The following is a 21320-nucleotide window of genomic DNA, read 5'->3' on the forward strand; positions in this document are numbered from 1 at the left end:
TTCTCTGCATGTCGCATCTGTATGGTATTGGTTTCATAAGAAATTGAAGCTCTAAACCAGATTCAAGCTGAGTAAAGACTATGTACGCACCACCATGATTAAAGGGGCTCTATCATTGGAATAACGTTATTTGTGATATTCATATGCCTGACTAGCCTTTTAAATAGCCTTTATTCAGGTGCTGCTACTCGTTTTTTAAAAGAACCCCTGTTTTTATTACATACAGGTAAAACCGATATGTAAATGAGCCCCTCCGTGCACCCTGGGCGTTCCCCCAAGCCACTGTGCACCCCCCTGCCTCATACCTTTCAGCCGCCCCCTCTTTAGCTTGGGTTCCAATAATTCCTCCTCCTCCATCCCTATAATCACCTCCATTTACTGTAATCTCGCTCCTTGCATTGAAATGTCGGGCATGCGCAGTAACGCTCCCTTCTGAGCGCTACTGCACATGTCTGAGCACCATTTACTTGTGGACAATGGAAGAAAGTGCACAGGCATATGAATATCACAAATAATGTTATTTCAATGATAGATCCCCTTTAATGTCCGTTGTTCACATCCTGTGACTGATGAGATCAACGGAATTAAATAATGGTAGTGTGAGTCTACCCTAAGGGTGGACACATCTGAATTAGTAGGGGTGGATAGATACTGAAAATATTCTTTTATTTGGATTTCAATAAAGTTGTTACCACATTTTCTGCTCATAAACAAACTTCCGCTTGATTTAATACCTGGAAATAATACACCTTTAAATAAATTCTTGTGACAAGTGGTTTTTCTCAAGGGTCCTAGTTAGTATGCTAGTATAATTTCTATTATATTAATATTCACTCTATGGAAGAAATTGTCAATCATTAAAAAGGTGCTAAAATACAAATAAAAACTTATCACTTTCAATGAGCATCTTACCCAATATGTAGATCTATTTATGGACACACATGCTAAGCTGCCTGTTGGATATATATATTGTTCTTCCTAGAAATGATGCTACTTAGTGATAGGAAAAGTTCTGGAAGATCTACCAATAGAGATTTAATGGGTTATAGATTTCCTTTTTATTCATGACCTACTCATCAATAAGAGATCGCCAGGGATCCTGAGTGTCAAAACCATGATCTCATATTGATGACCTTTTCTAAATATAGGTCATCAATGAAAAAAAGCTGGAAAATCCCTTTAATTTAATTGCTCATTGTTACAAGATAATATGATCACATTTTAGGCAAATTACAAGATAATTGTTAACATTAATTATAATTCATTATTTATGTGGAGAAAATGATTTATGCAATGGCGTCCTACTATATCAGCATTATGTGAAGAAGACTTCTTTTCAGCAGAGTGGCCAGAATAAGCCTGCCTCTGCTATACGTCAGCTACTGTCTATTCATCTATATATACATCACCACTTGATATTGTAAGTGTGACAGCTGCCTATCTTGGCTGAATAGATATTCCATGACAGAAGAACTGCCTAATAAACTATAGTGCTGCCATCTAGTGGTTAATAGAAAAACTGCACTATTTCATTTACACACGATAAAACAATAAACACTGCCAACAATCAGTACCATAGAAATATGTAACATGCTTTTTTAATAACTGCAGGAACACTTGGAGGCTTCAGAGAACACATTTCCAGAAGAAAGGGAGAAATACATTAGTGTGCCCAAGTCCTTGTCTACAGTTAGTACATTTTTCAGGACAAGTCACTGTAAAGTTCATTATTACTGTTATTCTGAATAGACTCTAGATTATGGTACATTACTATACCCATCAGCATTAAAGGGGTTTTCTCATCCACATTAAATGTGGGTCAGAACTAGGTCCACCCAAATATTCACCTACTAGTCGGACACAGAAAGGGATGTGATGCTTATAATTTGCGCATGTACGGCTGATATTTTTATTTACAGGTAAAGAAATGGAAAATCAGTGCAAATATAATACATAGGATTTATTCAAGAGTGTATAATTGTATGTTGATTTTGGTAGCCACAATGTGCCATTTTAGAGTATAACCCGTTTACCTCACATAATATTGCCTACAATGGATACAATTACATTCTCTTCTCAGCTGAGAACAGGACTAACTCTACATGTAGACAAGTGCGGTCTCATTCACTGACAGCAAAGAAAGCTCTCAGACATAGAGAGAATTTGAGATACAATGGGGAGAATGTACTAACCCATCTACTGCAGTTTTCTGCTAAAAATGAATATAAAGTGAGATGTGTATCTTTGGCTCATGGCCCTTTTGTGTGCTAAATATGTGCATATTCTTTGTGCTGGGCCTGTGCACCACTTTTTCTAAAATTGGTGGAGTAGGGCAGAGACCAAGGCGGACTACAACAGCGACTGCTAACAAATTTACTATAATGCCAGAAAACTGACATGAATTAGATCCGAAATCTTCGCCACTTCAACACTGGTGTATAATTTCAATTCTGTCCTTTAGTAGTATGTCTGAAGTATTAAGAGGTCAGGCCACTGATCAAGGGCATATTAGACCCAGTAGCTATGATTGCTGCTCAGCTCCTGAGCGGCTGCCATATTTAAATACCCAACATCAATATTAATATTACTGCGGGTGTAGGGAAGTGTTTAAAGTGGGTTTCCAATCAGAGTGGTCAGCAGAACAGGGGTATTTCATCCACCATTCTGAATGAAGTGGTGTACAGGTAGGCCGCAGCCGAAGTACAGTGTGTGGCTATCCATTGAAATGAATGGAGTGGTGTGCGCGTGCCCGACTACCACTTAATTCAGAACAGAGAATAGGAGATAACTTACTAAGATGAGAAAACCCCTTTAAGAATATTTTTATCAGCTTTGTAGAAAACTAGGACCATCAATTTCCTGGAAAAATGGACATTTCAACAAAGGGATAAGCGAGGTAAGTGGGGATAGAGTGGAGGGATTGGTTAGGACACTTAGGGGGCGTTCACACTACCGTCTGTGTTCGACAGGTAGTGTCCGCTCCTAGTGTCCGCTCAAAATCTGGCACGGACATTAGGAGCGGACACTAGCTGTGTCCGTGACACCTGTCATTTATTTAAATGGACATCAGGTGCGTTCTTTTGCACTCCATGCCCTTCCTTCACTGTCCGCATGTAAAGATGTCCGACTTTTCAAGCGGACAGAAAAACCCTACATGTCGGGTTTTTCTGTCCGCTTGAAAAGTCAGACATCTTTACATGCGGACAGTGAAGGAAGGGCACGGAGTGCAAAAGAACGCACTTGATGTCCATTTAAATAAATGACAGGTGTCACAGCTAGTGTCCGCTCCTAATGTCCGTGCCAGATTTTGAGCGGATGCTAGGAGCGGACACTACCTGTTGGACACAGACGGTAGTGTGAACGCTCCCTTAATAAGAACAGGAATAATGTAGAGCAACTAAAGTGCATGTACTGTTATGCCAGGAGCCTCAACCTCAAGAGTTAGGAAATAGAATCAATAATGTAAGAAGAGGGATATGACATAGTGGAGACTATTGAGACATAGCTGGATGCCAACTATGACTGGGTTGCAAATATATAGAGTACAGTCTATCAGAAAAGATCAGATAATTTATATATAAAATCCTCCTAAAGCTGTGAGGAATATGAATGTGTTGAGTCCTTATGGGTGGAAATAACGGTTACTAATGGACCAAACAGAGATGTCAGCTAAAAATAATAAGATAATCACTATGGGGGACTTCGACTATCCCAATATAAATTGGGAAACAGAAACTTGCAGGTCCAACAAAGCAAACAGGTTTTTAGCCATAATTAAAGATAATTACTGATCCCAACTAGTGTAGAACCGAACACGAGTATGGGGCTGTTAGGGAATAGCCAGATGATAATTCCCCAGAAGCTGCTGGTGAACCCTGGAGGAAGGGGCACAAGGGACAGTGAGCCCTAAGCTGAAGCCCCCAACTTTCCCTTCCTATTGCCAGACCCTATTCTAGGTAATAGGCGACAACCACGACGACAGTCCCTCCCTGAATACGTGAAACACAAAACGCAGAAAAGACGAACAACAACAAAGGGAGGTCAGCTAGCCAGGGTTCGGTAACAGGAGAGCTATGCAGTGCCAAATCAGAGTCCAAAAGAATTGTCAGTAGGGAAGCCAGAGATCAAGGATTAGAGTACAAGTAAATAAACAGCAAGAGATACCAGAAAGCAAGAGGCAATAACCGGCGCCATTGTGACTGTGAGCCAAGACTAAATAGGGGAGGAAGAACCCGCCCTGAACCTGATGGAAAGAATGGAAAGAGACAACATTGGCAGAAGACGGGTGTGGTGCAAATGCAATCACAGAACTAGAGCTGAGTTCACACAGTGCGACTAAAAACTCCAAGCAGATTATCAAACTGCACACGCCTCCTGCGCCGCAGCACGCGAGCAGAGGGTGGCGCAGAGGCCCGAACAGGCAGAGATGTTACAGGGGCACTTCTCGGCTTAATTTCAACCAATAGACCTGACAGAATATCCAAATTTGTTTAGTGGGGTTTCACCTGGGTAATAGTGACCACAACGTAATACATTTTCAAGTATCCTTTATTAAAATGTTAGTAGAAGTGGCACAAAAACATTAAACTACAGGAAGGTCAATTTTCATCAACTATTGGATGGCCTTAGGGTCATAAATTAGGACAGTATCCAGGAAGAAATGCAGAGGTGTCTTAAACAGACTAAACCAAACATATCACTTAGTCCTGGTAGAATTCACCCCCAGGTTCTGAAGGAATTAAATACGGTAATATTCAGACCATTGTATCTAATATTTCCCTCTAGAAAGCGGATATGTCCCACAAGATTGTCACATAGCAAATAATGTGCCAATATATAAAAAAATTGGTCAAAAAATGATCCCAGAAGCTTTAGGCTAGTAAATCTAACATCAGTGGTGTATAGGTTTGAGCCAATCTTGAGATTTCAGGATCGTTTTTAAAATCCGATTTCCAATCATTTTCCATTGGAACCCGATCCCGATCCCAATTCCGATCCTAATGCAAGTCAATGGGTTTATTTTTAATAATCGAAGATCGGATTTTAAAAACGATCCTATTCACTACATAGCATGGAATCCAAAAATTGAACGCTTTAATTTTTAGACTCCACGCTGTGTAGTGATTAAAAAAAAATCCTCTGGCTACTTAGTCCCCCCTGGTGTCCACTTACCTGTACAGATCGCTGCTGCTGCCTGTTGTTCTCGCTCCTCTTTTATCTAATTTACAGGCCTTCAGAGTGCCATGCACACCCCTGCCTCCCAGGCTAGTGTTAGAGATGCTGGGAGAAGGCGGGGCTTGTGGCTTAGGAGAGTGTGGGCAGGTACAGGGCGGGGAGACGTGAGTGCATTACTCACGTCTCCGCTCCCAGCACCCGCCCACACTCTCCTAAGCCACAAGCCCCGCCTTCTTACTAGGTCTGTATGAGAGAGAACCGGACCGAGAAGAACAGGGAGCGATAGCGGCAGCGGATCTGTGCAGGTAAGTGTTAGCTACTAGAGATGTTAGCTAGTCTAGAGATGAGCGAGTACTATTCGAAACTACCGTTTCGAAAAGCAAGCTCCCATTAGAATGAATGGACACAGCCGGCACGCAGGGGGTTAAGCAGCTAGACGCCGGCACAGGCTGTGTTCTGGCTGCATCCATTTATTCCTATGGGAGCGTGCTATTCGAAACGGTAGTTTCGAATAGTACTCGTTGAAGCTAAATTAGCTTTTCCCACAATGCTTGGCCAGTAGCAAAGCATTGTGGGAAATAACCTCCGACCTCGATCCTGCTTAAAAAGATTGGCATTGGAATTCCGATTGCGATCATGAAATTTACTCGATCGCCGATTGGAATCCGATCTTTTTCAATCCTGATCGCTCAACCCTAGTGGTGGATAAAATATTTGTAGGTTTTCTAAGGGAAGCTATCCTGGAGCAAGGGTTTATGAGGAATCGGTCCTATCAGACTAATCTGATCAGCTTCTATGAAGAAGTCAGTTCTAGACTGGACATGAGTAATGCAGTGCAGTGGACATGATGGAATACCAACACAGATGTGAACCAACCCTTACAGAGCAGGGTGTTCATATTTGTAGATGATACTAAACTCTGTAATCAAAAGTGAGGAAGATAGTAGAATATTACAGGGGGATCTAAGGAAGCTGGAAGCATGGGCGGAGACTTGGCAAATGAAGTTTAATGTCAACAAATATAAGGTTGAATAAGTAAAGTGTATGATTATTTGCTGAGTAGTAAATTACTGGGTAAGACTGCCACTGAAAAAGACTTGGGGATTTTGGTGGACAGTGAGCATTCCTTCAATGACAAGTGTCAGGCAGCTGCTTCCAAGGCAAATAAAATAACTGGATATATAAAAAAAGACATAGAAAAATGACATCTTTGCGAGATGTATTGTACAGACAGAGTACAAAGACCTTTCTAATGATCTTTTTACTCCTATGCTGGTGACAGTGACAAGGGGACATCAACTACGCCTAGAGAAAAGAACATTTCACCAGCATCATAGACAGGGAATCTTTAGGGCTAGTTCACACATGGATTTTGACGCGGAATCCACCTCAAAATCCACCTGCAAAAAAGGCTCCCATTCACTTCAATGAGAGCTGCTCTCTTTTTTTTCCCGCTAGCGTTTTTTTAGTTAGCGAGAAAAAGAAGCGATATGCTCTATCTTCCTGTGGATTCTGCAGCTGAGTCATTGCCGATTAGGCCCATTCACTACATCGGCATCCCGTCGTAGCTAGCCGTGCGGAGAATTCACACAGCGGAAAATGTTTTCACTATGTGAACAGAGCCTTACTGTTGGAGCAATCAGGCTATATAACTCACTGCTACAGGAATTGCTGATGGTGGATTCATTGTGCAAGTTCAAAAAAGGGCCTGGATGCTTTCTTGAACAGAAAAAATATTACAGGTGACAGATTTTAGATTTTTGGCGTAGACAAGTTGATCCAGGGTGTCATACTGATTGCTAGATTTGGAGCCGGGATTTTTTTTTCCCCTAACATTGTGAACATTGGTGGCTGCATTTAGAAACATCCTGGGACCTCTTTAATGGCAAGTTTCATCCAGTATAAAAATACTGGCCATACAGTTGTTAGATTGGGGACAGACATTTTTATTCTGAACTTTAGGTTGTGATAATGGCATTTTGGAGCCATGAAGAAGATTGGTCATGGTTTTTCCAGTGGATATCTTCTGTAATGAATAATACACTGGTCATCCATTCACCATCCATATTGAAATATTCCATATCCTTTAAATTTCATCTTCCCTTTCTCCAGTTATCTCATGACCTCTACTTCATCGGCTGACATTGCCAAAGAACTGTCAAATCTCTAAGAATGTCAGCATAAACTTATACTTGATGATGAGATGCCTCCTAGGTTTGTGGGATGATGGATCATTATCATTAAATGAATTGCCGACTGCTCTGGATGGGTCTGTACTTACAGCCTGCTGGTGAAGTGCATGACTAAATATGAACATATTTCTCATTATCCATTACTTGAAGGACAGAACCTCAATAGTTTGTAGGGTTGACCTTGAATATTGTTCATGCTGTTTCTAATTCTGTTTATCTATAAAGATTCTGTATGGTTTCATTAAAAAAAAAAAAAAGGCTTACCTTTTTAACTGTGATAACTCCAACTTGATACGTTGGGTCTGTTGATACATCAAACATATCTGATCCATCTCCATCTATAATGATGTATTTCATTTCTGCATTGACTCCTTCATCTAAATCCATTGCCAAAACTCGGCCAACAGTGGAGTTCACGGGAGAAGATTCCAAGACGTTCATTTGGTAGTGTTCTAATTGAGAGAAAAAACAGATAAAGAGAGAAAGAAAGGAAAAAAGAAAGATAGATAAACAAAGAGAAAGAAAGAAAGAAAAAGAAAGAAAGAAAGAAAGAAAGAAGAAAGAAAGAAAGAAAGAAAGAAAGAAAGAAAGAAAGAAAGAAAGAAAGAAAGAAAGAAAGAAAGAAAGAAAGAAAGAAAGATAAATTAAAGAAGATGAATCTTTTACACTTTCATTCCTTACCCATAACATTCCCACTGGGATTTCACTAGGGAAATGGAGTTTTTCATGGCTTTTGTCTTTACATATAGTCAACTGAACAATGAGAAAACGCTCTCACTCATATCAATCACATACCTTGGGGGAATTTATTAGACTACAATATCTTGAGTCCTGGGTTTGAATCCAACCAAGGACAACATCTGCAAAGCATTTGTATGTTCCCCCTGTGTTTTCTTGGATTTCCTCCCACACAGTTTTCTGGTCTTACTCATACCAAATTTGCTGGACAGAAGTGTCCCTACCATAGCAGATCCACCCCGCTCTGCCCACTTTCGCAAAAAGTGATGAGTGGGGTGAAAAAAGATCAAAGTGGCATATCTTAGGAGCAAAAGAGAACCATGTACCAAAGATGCGTCGCAACTATTTCCATCTACGCCAATTTTCTGGAATAGTAAATTCTCCCAGTTATGTTGAATTACATCTTCATCTTTTTACTCAGCTCTTGTAAGTTACAGTGTTAAATTAAGGTGGTTTCAGGCAAACAATACTGATGACCTATCCTTTGAATAGGTTATTAATATCAGTGGGGATCCTGAGTGACAAATGTTTGGACGTGATGAGTCCTCCAGAGCAAGAGACTACCTCAGTGCCCACTGATTGCTGTGGCTCATAGATGAGGTCCTTAAACCTTTTCATTGTTTAAAATTTTCTGCTATAAAATGTAAAAACCAGACTCCATTAAAGCATGTCCATATTTCCTTAAAGGGGTTGTCCCGCAAACATAACCATGTTGAAATTTGTGACACTTGCAAGTTATGCATTTTTGTAAATATAAATAATTAAAACATTTTCAGAGTTTTACAGATTTCCTCTAACCATCTTGGTGATGACACTCTTTTGTCTTGATAGGTTGCATCATACTGTGCGGAGGGGGCACTATGTGACATACTGTGTGGAGGGGTCGCTATGGGACATAATACTGTGTGGAGGGGCCTTTATGAAACATTATACTGTGTGCAGGGGCCACTATGTGACATTATAATGTGTAGAGGGGCCACTATATGACATTATAATGTATGGAGGGGCCACTATGTGACATTATACTGTGTGGAGGGGCCGGTATGGGACATAATGTTGGGTGGAGGGGCCTTTATGTGACTTTATACTGTGTGGAGGGGATGTTATGGGACATTATACAGTGAGGATGAGCTGCTGATATTACATTGTCTGAAGGTCACTTTGGAACATTATAGTGTGTTTCAATGTGGCATTATACTGTGTGGGTACTAGGGTTGAGCCAATCTTGACTTTTCAGGATCGATTTTGAAATCCGATTTCCGATCATTTTTCATTCAAACCCATCTCGATCCCAATTCTGATCCCGATGCAAGTCAATGAGATTTTTTTGCTAATCGGAGATCGGATTTTAAAAGCAATCCTATTCACTATACAGCATGGAATCTAACAATTGAACACTTTAATTGTTAGAATCCACGCTGTGTAGTGATTTTTTTTTAATCACTAAGTAGCTACAGGATTTTTTTTAATCCTCTGGCTACTTAGTCCCCTCTGGTGTCCACTTACCTGCAGAGATGGCTGGTCTGGTGCCCGGTGTTCTCGTTCTTCTTTGCCTTGCTGCCACCTGCCTCCCAGGTTAGGAGAGTGTGGGCGGGTACTGGGAGGGGAGACGTCACGTCTCTCCGCCCTGTACCCGCCCACACTCTCCTAAGCCACAAGCCCCGCCTTCTTCCTAGCTCTTTACCACTAACCTGGGAGGCGGGGGCAGCGAGGCGAAGAAGAACGAGAACACCGGGCACCGGACCAGCCATCTATGCAGGTAAGTAGCTACTAGAGATTTTAGCTAGTCTCCCATTAGATTGAATGGACGCAGCCGACGCGCAGGGGGTCAAGGCTGTGTGCAGGCTGCTTCCATTCATTCCTATGGAACCGCAGCGGAGCCTTCACACTGAGTATAAACTCCGCTCAGAATGAGTGGAGCGTATACTTAGTGTGAAGGCTAACATTGTTAGCTTTTCCCACAATACTTGGCCAGTAGCAAAGCATTGTGGGAAATAATCACAGATCTTGATCCCGCCTAAAAAGATTGTGTTCAACCCTAGTGGATACCAATAAAGGGGGCACTATGCTATGGGAAAGGGAGGAGTCAAAAGTTCGCTATGGGGCCCAGTCTTTGTTAGTTACGATCCTGGATGGAGTATTGAACAAATATGAGGCAGTATACATGATAGAAGCTGACAGAGCAACTAACAGTCAGGAGATGGGTACAGAATGGAAAGAAGAGTTTTGCCCGGAGTGCTTCTTTAATAGCATTGTTTGCAGAGACATTTACCCTGTCAAAAAATGAAAACCTCAGTAGAAGCCTACAGACCACGTTGTATTTCAGTGGGGTCCATCAGGTGATGGTGGTGTCTACCTGGTGATGGGTTCAGTCATGATTACTATTTATAAGACACCAAGACACTGATGTGAACAAAGCCTTATAATGTTGTATCATTTTGTACAAACTGATCTTTGACTAGAAAAGTTCAGTGCATTCGTCATTTCAGTAACATATGAACTTGCGCTCTGCAATCTGTTAGAGCAGAAAAAGTTAACACTTTTTTTTATACATATAAATGACAGATTTCAAGGCTTCAGAAAAGTATTGAACCCTATAACAGTACTTTAATGTTTCTTCTCAATACTGAAGCCGTATGTCAGTGTATTAACTTGGCACTTGATGTTCCCAGTTAGAAATAAGTCAGGATAGAGCTGCACTGAGTGAGCACACTATACAGTTTGAAGATGACTATGATGATGATGATGCACTTACTTTGAGGAAATCTGGGTGGATTGTCATTCACATCACTGAGAGTGATATTAACAGTGGTCGTTCCAGCTAATCCCCCCAGCTGTCCCCCCATGTCTTTGGCCTGTATAATCACTTCATAATACTCTCTTGCTTCTCGGTCCATGTTTGTTAAAGCTGTTCTGATGATGCCTGGAGGAGAAAAATAATGGGGAAATTTGCTTACTCAATATAATACACAGAAAAGTTCATTTTACATTTCACTGAAACATTGCATATTTCAAATGGGCAAAGACAGGAGAAGAAATGGGCGATTTTGCAGAAATGTCCTGCAGAAACACTACTGATATCTTTCCATATGGCGGTAAGTATGTCATTTAGAACAGCAGAGGTAATTGTCCATATGCTAAAACTACCCAATCAATGTAATTTCTGTACTGTGTCCAATCAAACAATGAAAAGTGCGGTATACGTAAGTACCGCAATAGAGTCATAAGGACATTCCACATCATTTGCAGAAATAATTAGCAATTCTGTAATGACAGGCTGCACACAGATTAGTCTGACGTCCACAAACACTTTAGACTTCACTTTATTGTTGCAGTGTTCTGTGAGTAACAGGTAATCCTGTGCTGCGGAAATAACTAGTCCTCGGACCAGCCATACCAGATGTGGCCAATAGGTGGCAGCAATGCTTCTTGAAAGAGTAGCAGATGAACGTTGGTCACATAATTAGAGCTTGACTGAGTTGCTTGATTTGCACTACAGCTACTGAGATGCGTTTGCTCTTCCTGAAAAGACTATCATGAGTCTGACCTCTTCATAGGATATTTCCCCAAAGATCAAGATTTTTTGGAACGTCTCCTTTCGTTTTGTATAAGAACATGAAACTAGTTTCTGCATTGACATCCTGGGCTGTGGAGAATATCAATTAGATTGCTCCACGGTATGATAAGAGCAGAATATCTAAGTGCTGAAACCCATTTGTCTGAAAAATATGGAGGCTACGAGCACAAATGCCATTGTATAATTAAAATGGCAGAAAATGTAATATTGCATTCACCCTCGCAGATGTTTGTGCAACATTGTGAGTAGTGAATACATACGAAGTTGGTTCTGTAGATTCGGCAATGTTTTTTTCTATGGTAAGCAGCTGTACAACGTATTGCCGCCTAACATGTTCTTCCATATACAGTAGTTGGTCTCTGGACTGGATATGAAGGGCATACCTATACAAATCTTGTAACACCCATAGTGACACATTTAAAGGGATTTTATCATTAAAATTTTATTTTTTCTGCCTACCAAGTTGGAATAGTCTTAAGAAAGGCTATTCTTCTCCTACCTTTAGGTGTCTTCTTCCGGAGCTGGGTTCAAATTTCTAGACCTTGGGCTTTGGGCAAAGCCAGCTGCGCATGCCCGCTGGCCACAAGAAAATAGCCGCTTAAACAGTAAGTGCAAGCGGCCATTTTCTTGTGGCCAGCGGGCATGCGCAGTTTGACCCCAGTGCTGGAAGAAGACGCGAAGAGAGGCCGTTCCAGATGAAGATGGAGGCGGCACTGGAGAGTTCTCTCGCAGCATTGGGGGCGCCCCCAGTGCTGTTTGAACGCTGGGGCCAGCCCCCAGTACTGCGAGATATCTCATATGCATAATGACGAAAACTGGGATTTTTACCAAACGGCGGCCTGGAGAAGACATCTAAAGGTAGGAGAAGAATAGCCTTTCTTAAGACTATTCCGACGTGGTAGGCAGAAAAAATACAATTTTAATGATAGAATGCCTTTAACGCCCATGCACCTACTACCGTCTTTATATGACGTCCCAGCTTATGTACTCCCTGTAGAGAACCTATATAGGGTTGAAGTACAGAGTCTGTAGATAATATTAGCCTCCATACTTAGGAGTATAATGACAGGGAATGCAGAAGTTGCAGGTGAACCCTAACTTAGGAAACTAGAGGGCCCAAAATGTTCCCCCATAACAGGAGATCAGAATGATAAATGATATTTGAGAGTAGGGGAACTATATCACCAATGTTTTAAGATGTACTTTTTAATGCCAGACAGTGAAATATAACATTTTTCTCTAATCTTTTTTATTTTCCAATTGTACATTATTTTATATTTTGTACATGCCATCATGCTTAAACCTCTCCTCCAGTGTTAACCCCTCCACGTCGCAGCCAGTTAGATTTTTTTTTTAGTTCTCGCCTTCCAAAAGCCATAACTTCTGTAACATTCATATAACTGCATGAAGTCTTACTTTTTCTACTTTGTAATGGTATCATGTAGTATTTCATATGATATACCGGGAAGATGGAAAAAAAAATCAGAATGGGATGGCAATATGGTGGCCACCATATTTAAATATCCGACATCGACCATAATAGTATAGTGGAGGTCGGGAAAAGATTAAAGGGGCTCTATCATTGGGAACAGTCATTTTTAACTAAGCACATACTTGCATAGCCTTTAGAAAGGCTATTCCACACGTACCTTTTGTATGTAAATTGCCTTAGTGGGTTTTGAATGAGCCCATTTTTATCCATATGTTAATTAGCCTCATGGTGCACCCTGGAATTCTCATTGTGCACTCTGTGCTATTCTTTCCTATGTATGTGTACAGCACAGGCTGCTGCTGTTGATGGCTTCCTACTTCCTGTTTGCACACACAGATAGGAGAGAATAGCAGAGAGGAGGCTGCTGGGAACTTCCTGTGCTGGCTGGAGGCTAATTAACATATGAATAAAAACTGGCTCAGTCAAAAAACACTGAGGCACTTTACATAAAAAAGGTAGGTGTGTAATAGTTTTTCTATAGGCTATGCAAGGATGTGATTATTTAAAAATTACTTTTCCCAATGATAGAGCCCCTTTAAGTGATTTGCTTTATAGAATGATTATAGGCAGCAGTAATTTGGAACTGACCCATTGAGATCTATGGTAGTGTATTCTAGGCATGCTCTGTGCAGGGGAGTACCTATGCTGCAACATCATCTAATGACAGTAGTTATTGCATGGGTGTTAAATGTGTCACTATGGGTGTTATCTGTAGAGGTCTGTATTATAATCCTGTCTGTCATGTTTGTCATTTAAATGAAGTGAATCCTGCAATGAAAATGCCTACGGAATTGTTGTCAATCTATTATTAGACTTAATGGAGTTAGCACTGCAGGATATAATCCATTTTTAAAATATCGATAATGGAAAATGAAAAATAAGATAAAAAAAATTTCTTAACAAATGATTTCCCAAAAAATTCTGGATGAAAAAATAGGTCACTTTTTGAGACTTTCCAGTCTGCTGTAATGTCTTCTGAATTTCTACACTTTTAACTTTTTGGACAAATTTTAATTATTGGACATATTAGAAATAGAGATGAGCGAACTGTAAAATATTCGATATTCGTTTAGAACGAATATCGAACCCCATTATAGTCTATGGGGAAAAATGCTTCATTTCAGGGGATCCCACCATTCGACTCAGGAGAGTCACCAAGTCCACTATCACACCCCAGGAAATGATGCCAACACCCTGGAATGCAACTGGGACAGCAGGGGAAGCATGTCTGGGGGCATCCAACATGCCCAAGTCACTATATTATGTCAGGATCCCTGTCAGCTTGCGATATGCGGGAGCTGACTTTTCCCATAGGAATGCATTGACCAGCGTTGATTGGCCGAATGCCGTACAGAGTACAGCATTTGGCAAATCAACGCTGGTTCTGCCGGAGGCTCGTCTGTGAGGAGGCGGAGTCTAATATCGGACCAGAATGGAGACTGCTGTGGACCAAACTTAGACTCCGCTTCCACCGGCAGAACCAGCGTTGATTGGCCGAATGCTATACTGTGTATGGGATTCAGCCAATCAACGCTGGTCAATGCATTCCTATGCCGAGATGTAGCAGAGCTGGCCGTGCGCTAAGCTTGGGCTACTCGGAGATGCAGTTGAGCTGAGCGCACGGCCAGCACTGCTACATTGGAGATGAAGCAGAGCTGGCCGTGCGCAGAGCTTGTTTACTCCGGAGATGCTGCCGAGGTGAGTGCACGGCCAGCACTGCTACATCGGAGATGAAGCAGAGCTGGCAGTGCGCTTGGCTACTCCAGAGATGCATCTGAGCTGAGCGCACAGGCCAGCACTACTACATCGGAGATGAAGCAGAGCTGGTCGTGCGCTGAGCTTGGCTACTCTGGAGATGCAGCTGAGCGCATGGCCAGCACTGCTATATCAGAGATAACACAGAGCTGGCCATGCGCTGAGCTTGGCTACTCCGGAGATGCAGCCGAGCTGAGCGTATGGCCAGCACAGCTACATCAGAGATGAAGCAGAGCTGGCCATGTGCTCAGCTCTGCTACACCAGAGATGTAGCAGAGCTGAGTGTGCGCTGAGCTCTGCTACACCCGAGATGCAGCAGAGCTGAGTGTTCAGCAGGGTTCAATGCACACTCAGCACTGCTACATCTCAGATGCAGTAGAGCTGAGTGTGCAGCAGGGTTCAACGCACACTCAGCACTGCTACATCCGATCTCAGATGTAGCAGTGCTGACACAGCTCTGCTATACGGAGAAGTAGCAGAGCTCAGCACACACAGAGATGCAGCAGAGCTGAGTGTGCAGCAGGGTTCAGCGCACACTCAGCACTGCTACATCTGAGATGCAGCAGAACTGAGTGTGCAGCAGGGTTCAATGCACACTCAGCTCTGCTGCATCTGAGACGTAGCAGTGCTGAGTGTGCGTTGAACCCTGCTGCACACTCAGCTCTACTGCATCTCAGATGTAGCAGTGCTGAGTGTGCGCTGAACCCTGCTGCACACTCAGCTCTGCTGCATCTCTGTGTGTGCTGAGCTCTGCTACTTCTCCGTATAGCAGAGCTGTGTCAGCACTGCTACATCTGAGACCACAATGGAAACTGCTGTGGACCGATCTTAGACTCCGACTCCTCCGTCAGAAACAGCATTGATTGACCGAATGCTGTACTCTATATGGCATTCGGCCAATCAAGGCTGGTCAATGCATTCCTGTGGGAAAAAGTCAGCTCACGCATATCACAAGCTGACAGGGATCCCGAACAGATAGAGCCCCAAAGAGCTGGGTGAGTGACATTCCCAACTAAATAAACAATTCAAGTTCACTTAACTGAACTTGAATTGTTTTGTAGAAAGAAATGGTCCAAAATACCTTCATCCAGGATCCAGGAACTGATTAAAAGCTACAGGAAGCGACTAGAGGCTGTTATCTTTGCAAAAGGAGGATCTACTAAATATTAATGTCACTTTTCTGTTGAGGTGCCCATACTTTTGCACCGGTCAAATTTTGGTTTAATGCATATTGCGCATTTTCTGTTAGTACAATAAACCTCATTTCAATCCTGAAATATTACTGTGTCCATCAGTTATTAGATATATCAAACTGAAATGGCTGTTGCAAATACCAAAATATTTAGAACTAAAAATGATTAAGATTAATAGGGGTGCCCAAACTTTTTCATAGGACTGTACCTCTAGTTATAAAACAACTTTTCAGAAACAAATAGTATAAGTAAATATAAACAACTTTGTAATATATGTTCTTAAGGAAATTAGTTTCCTTCCCCATTAATAAAGCTGACTTACTTTTTACTTTGAAGTCTACTGTTAAGGTAAGTGGAGGCTGCTATACTATGAGTCAGGGAGCTCTTGTAACTTTGCTATGTTTCAAGATAAGACTCTACCACTTTACAGAATGAAGCAATAAATCACAGCCTACTTCTCTGCCTCCCTTCTCCATAGAGGTCTGTATCTGAGTGAAAATTAGGAGAAGAGTAGCTTAATGCAAAAGAAAACAAATTTATTTAAAGGGATTCTATCATTAAAAAACACGTTTTAGACTAAAAGAACATAGGAATAGCCTTTATAAAGGCTTTTCATCTCTTACCTTTATCTTGAAGGTCCGAGCCACCATTTTTGAATTTTTATTCATTCTTCAATGTATTCAGAAAGCACAGGGGTTGTCGTCATCCATTCTATTTTTACAGGAGACCACCACAAAATGGCCGATGGGCATGCGCAGTCGGCTGCTTCGTTGGCCATTTTGTTGTGGTCAAGGCAGTGCTGGAATGGATGACAACACTGTGCTCAGAGCACAGAGTGAACGCCTCCTGTGCTTTCTGAGCACTGGGAAACGCTCCATGTACTTCCTGAGCACAATGAAGAAAAATTTAAAAAAGCAGAGCGGACCTTCAACAAAGGTAAGAGATGAATAAAGGTGTTATAAAGGTTATTCCTATGTGCTTTTAGTTTAAAACATGTTTTTTAATCCCTTCTCGCCACAGGCATTTTTCAATTTTTGTTTTTGACTCCAGCGCCCACCCGTCACCAGTAAAAAGGCAGCTTTGACCTGAGGCACCAGAGGAGTTAATGCCCGCAGTCAGTGCAGGCAGTGATCACGGACATTAGCGCTGACTGCTGTATAAAAAAGCAGACACGCAATGAATATGGAAGCTGCCCAAGTGCCATAGTTAAAAACTTGGCATCCACCATACTTGGGAAGGGGTTAATGATAGAATCCCTTTAATAAAATATATTATAAAGTTTCTTGTATTTATTTATAATTTTTTTTAATTTAAATTCCAGTTTCTCACGAGAATGTTGCTATACAGCTGCGGTTTAATGGTCCAAACACACCTATGGCAATACCAGACTTTTTGCACGAGGTTGTAAAAGAACTTACCAAACATGAGTTTTAGAAATGAGACCAGCATCATCATATGTATATACATTCATTAAATGAAGATGAAGACAATATAGACTCATTGAAGCAAGATACAGTATATTCTCATTGGCTTCATCTTCACAATATGCATGTGGCCAATCCTCTCACCTCACTTAATGTAATATATAAGATCATTAACTACTTAATGCCTCAATGTAACACTTATTGATAGTTTTGCTTGCATTAATAGTTTGACCTTTGTTCATACAGGAAACACTGTGGGCAACCGAAGAGAAGAGCTGAAGTGCTCTGGAGGGGAGCACATAACCTCTAAAAAAGGTGCCAGTGAGTTATTCAATTACACAATACTGCACAGGCTTACATTACAAATTACGCCCACATTAATGCATAGACACATTACACAGGTTCATTTTCAGAGAGACAATTCTTTAGATATTATATCATTTCTGCCATATTTAATTTTTCAGTTTCCATGCAATTAACCTAATGTATTGTGAGAGACATCTAATAGACAATCACGTTGGGTTTTCCCTGTTTAGTTGTAGTCTCCATAGGCATCTGGCAGCTGCTGCCCCGATCCTTTTCTACCTGCTAAAAGTTTAATACGCACATTTGACCAAGTCTATCATGCATGTTAATGCAGGCCCTGATGGTGTTAATTGTTGGCCAAAGATCTTTCATCTAGCAATTATCCCATATCTAGGGCAGAAGGAATGAATAAGGCTTTGCTGTAAGGTCAGTAAGCACTCAATGAAGTACCGAAGCTATAAGTTAGTCATGTTCCAAAAATGATTGAAATGATGGCCGGGCTGTTTAATTAAACCGGCTTTACCATTGCACTAATGCGCTCCAGAGGAAGCATTGTTTCCATGGTACCTGAGAACAGATGTTGTTCATGCTCTGTAAATATACAAACCATCAGTGATACATAATGATACAGAAGAGAGGTCTGCGCTCAAAGGATTTTCGGAGCATTTACTTAAATAATAAGTGCATAGCACAAATATGTGTGCCATTTTAAATATCACACCTCGTAAAACAAGCTGCCTCTCCATATGTTCCATTCATCATACTAATAACACTGGGAAACTGCAGTCATGGAGAAGGTGCTGCTCTGAAAGCAATAGTCAAGTGCTTTACAGCAGGGTGACATCTCCTGAGATTTGTGAAAATCTAACAATTTAGGTGCATGAAATATGAATGTGCTCTCCATGCAAGCTAAATGACATGACTGAAGTATCATTTACAGTGGGCTGATCTAGAAAGCATGCATGTCAAAGTAAGCAGGTTTTATGAAGAGGGTGTCATATCAATACAAAGAGATAATCTTTCGAAATGAGCGATAAAAGCTTTCATATAGATGTAACCAATGTCAAACCATTTACATGCTGTTCAGACAAGGAGTTTAAGTAATACAAGCCGATGGAAATTATATTTAAGACAAGTGTTATATCAAATATGTTACATAGAAATTCATGGCCAATTTTATATATAGTATGAAAGAAAAATTTCAGTCTTCATAAAAATGGACATTCTAGGAGAAAATAATTCAGAAGTCCTAATATGTTGTAGCTGTGTGTGAATTTGTGCCTTACATCTAATTCTGGAGTGCAATTTTGAATTGGATAGGTTGCAAAGGTTTTGCGTTATTTTTGAGAATATTGTGTTCATTTTTTTTTTTATTTTTTTTTTTTATTATAGTGTGTTTAAGAAGGAGGAAGACAATTGGTCATTGTGAAAAATAATTCAAGTTCCCCATAACAACGCAAACAGGGGGACATTTGTTATATTTTTAAACCACTTTCTGACATAAAAAAGTTCTAAAGCTTGGGTTTGTGACTTTGTAAATGACATTGGTGCAAAGATTTTGTGCCAATGGTGTTTTTCCATCACCCTCTCTACTTTCTAAATAGTGAACATGGAGAAGGGTGTGCTGGGATGGGGCCAGATTTACCATAATGTGCACCAGGTTTCTGGTATGCGTGATGAATGAAGTTAATGCCAGCTGTGAACTAACATAGATTTTAGTCCGTGCACACAGGCTAAATTAGGTACATCCCCTGCCAGTACAGGGGATATGAAGACTGGAGTGGCATATGCTGGTCATGATAAATAACTATCCTTAAATTCTTAGTCAGATTTACAAAAACTGTTTCCTCCTTGGGCAGCAATGCCAGAAGTCCTGAGCCTCATGTGACTGCTGAGACCAATCAGTGACTTCAGAGACACTCACTGATGCCATATATGAGTTATGTAACTGGTACCTTACTGACTGGTCTGAGCAGTCACATGAGGCTCAGGATTTCCAACACGAGATGGAAACAACAGTGGCAGACAACTGATCCCTAGGAAAGGTCGGTATGCCATTTCATTTTACACTGCACCAGTTACTCCAAATCATATATGACTCCTTTAAGGGCTCGTTCACATCTGCGTTGCCCTCTCCGTTGTGCAGGTTTCCGTTTCCTGCATAAAACAGAGCAGGATACGGAAACCTGCAGGAGTCTCTCTCACCCATTCATTTGAATGGGTGAGAGAGATGTCCGGCCGTGAGCGGCGGTGAGCGTTTTGCGCTCTCTGCCGCGAAACCGGGTTTTATAATCCGGACACAGAGTCGGACATGCAGTACTCTTTGTCCGGATTAAAAAATCCGGTTTCGCGGCGGAGAGCATAAAACGCTCACTGCCGCTCACAGCCGGACCCGGTCTGTGCTTTGCGTCTTCTGGCATGCAGAAGACGGAAAGCAGAGAACGGAAAGTAGAACGCAGGTGTGAACCTAGCTTCAGCAGTCCAGTATAGAGGTATAACTTGAAGTTCATGGATCCCTTTGCAATGTGTATGTTCTATTAAAGCTCAGTAACAGATTTATCCTCCTGACTGACTAAGGGAGCAAGAAGTTCTTTTAAATTGGTTAAGGAGCATTGTATGGCTAAATAACCAGGGATGGAGCAACTTCTACATTAACGCACTGTCTGACATTGGCCAAGACATAAAAGCAACCACTGAGCCAGAGGATGTGCTTTACACAAAAAAAAATCTGAGCCCTGGCAAAGATCATCAGCAACAATGAGTTGAAGAGGTAACTAGAGATGAGCGAACACTATTCGGAACAGCCGTTCTGAATAGCACGCTCCCATAGAAATGAATGGAAGCGGCCGGCACGCAGACTTTGCCGGCAGCTGGTCGCTTAACCCCCCCGTGCCGGCTATGTCTATTCATTTCTATAGGAGCGTGCTATTCGGAACAAATAGTGTTCGCTCATCTCCAGAGGTAATATCACAGCAAAGGGTAGAGGGCACTCAGAAGAAACCTCAGCCAGTGAGGTGTGTGAGAGCGACAATGGGTGACAAAATTGAGGGCTAGTTCACACGGGTTTCTGCATGAACACATTCTGTCGCGACTTTCCGCTCCGGATTAGGCCCAAATGAATCCGCGGAATCCACCTGAAGAAAGGGCAGCTTGCTTCTTTCCTGCTCGTGGAAAAAGAAAATGACCGGCTCCCATTGATTTCAATGGGAGGCAGCAGGATTTTGACGTGGATTCCATGTCAAAATCCTGACCATTTTACCCCATGTGAACTATCCCTAAGTGAATGCACAAGACAGAAATATAAATCATTTCAATATTTAGTGTGACCAGCTTTTGCCTTGAAACAGCATCAATTCTTCTATGTACACTTACACAATTTTTAAAGTATTCTCCAGGATGTAATTAGGAGAACAGTGCATGGGACAGCCCCCTTAACATCATGCATGACTCAGTTAAAAAGCCTACTGA

At 41.5% G+C, this 21320-nt stretch overlaps 1 protein-coding gene across 2 annotated transcripts in view; it reads right to left on the reverse strand.

The window, feature by feature from the left end:
- The window catches only part of CDH20 (cadherin 20), a 334567-nt gene that overhangs the window by 26248 nt on the left and 286999 nt on the right, over window positions 1-21320 (reverse strand). For both annotated transcript variants that reach the window (XM_075270928.1, XM_075270927.1), the window contains 2 exons: window positions 10861-11028; window positions 7632-7819 (listed from right to left, as the gene is read on the reverse strand). In XM_075270928.1, coding sequence (XP_075127029.1) covers window positions 7632-7819; window positions 10861-11028 — 356 coding nt within the window. The remainder of the gene's footprint in view (window positions 1-7631; window positions 7820-10860; window positions 11029-21320) is intronic.

The sequence above is a fragment of the Leptodactylus fuscus genome, chromosome 4 (assembly GCF_031893055.1).
Source record: "Leptodactylus fuscus isolate aLepFus1 chromosome 4, aLepFus1.hap2, whole genome shotgun sequence".
In the NCBI taxonomy this organism is placed as follows: domain Eukaryota; kingdom Metazoa; phylum Chordata; class Amphibia; order Anura; family Leptodactylidae; genus Leptodactylus; species Leptodactylus fuscus.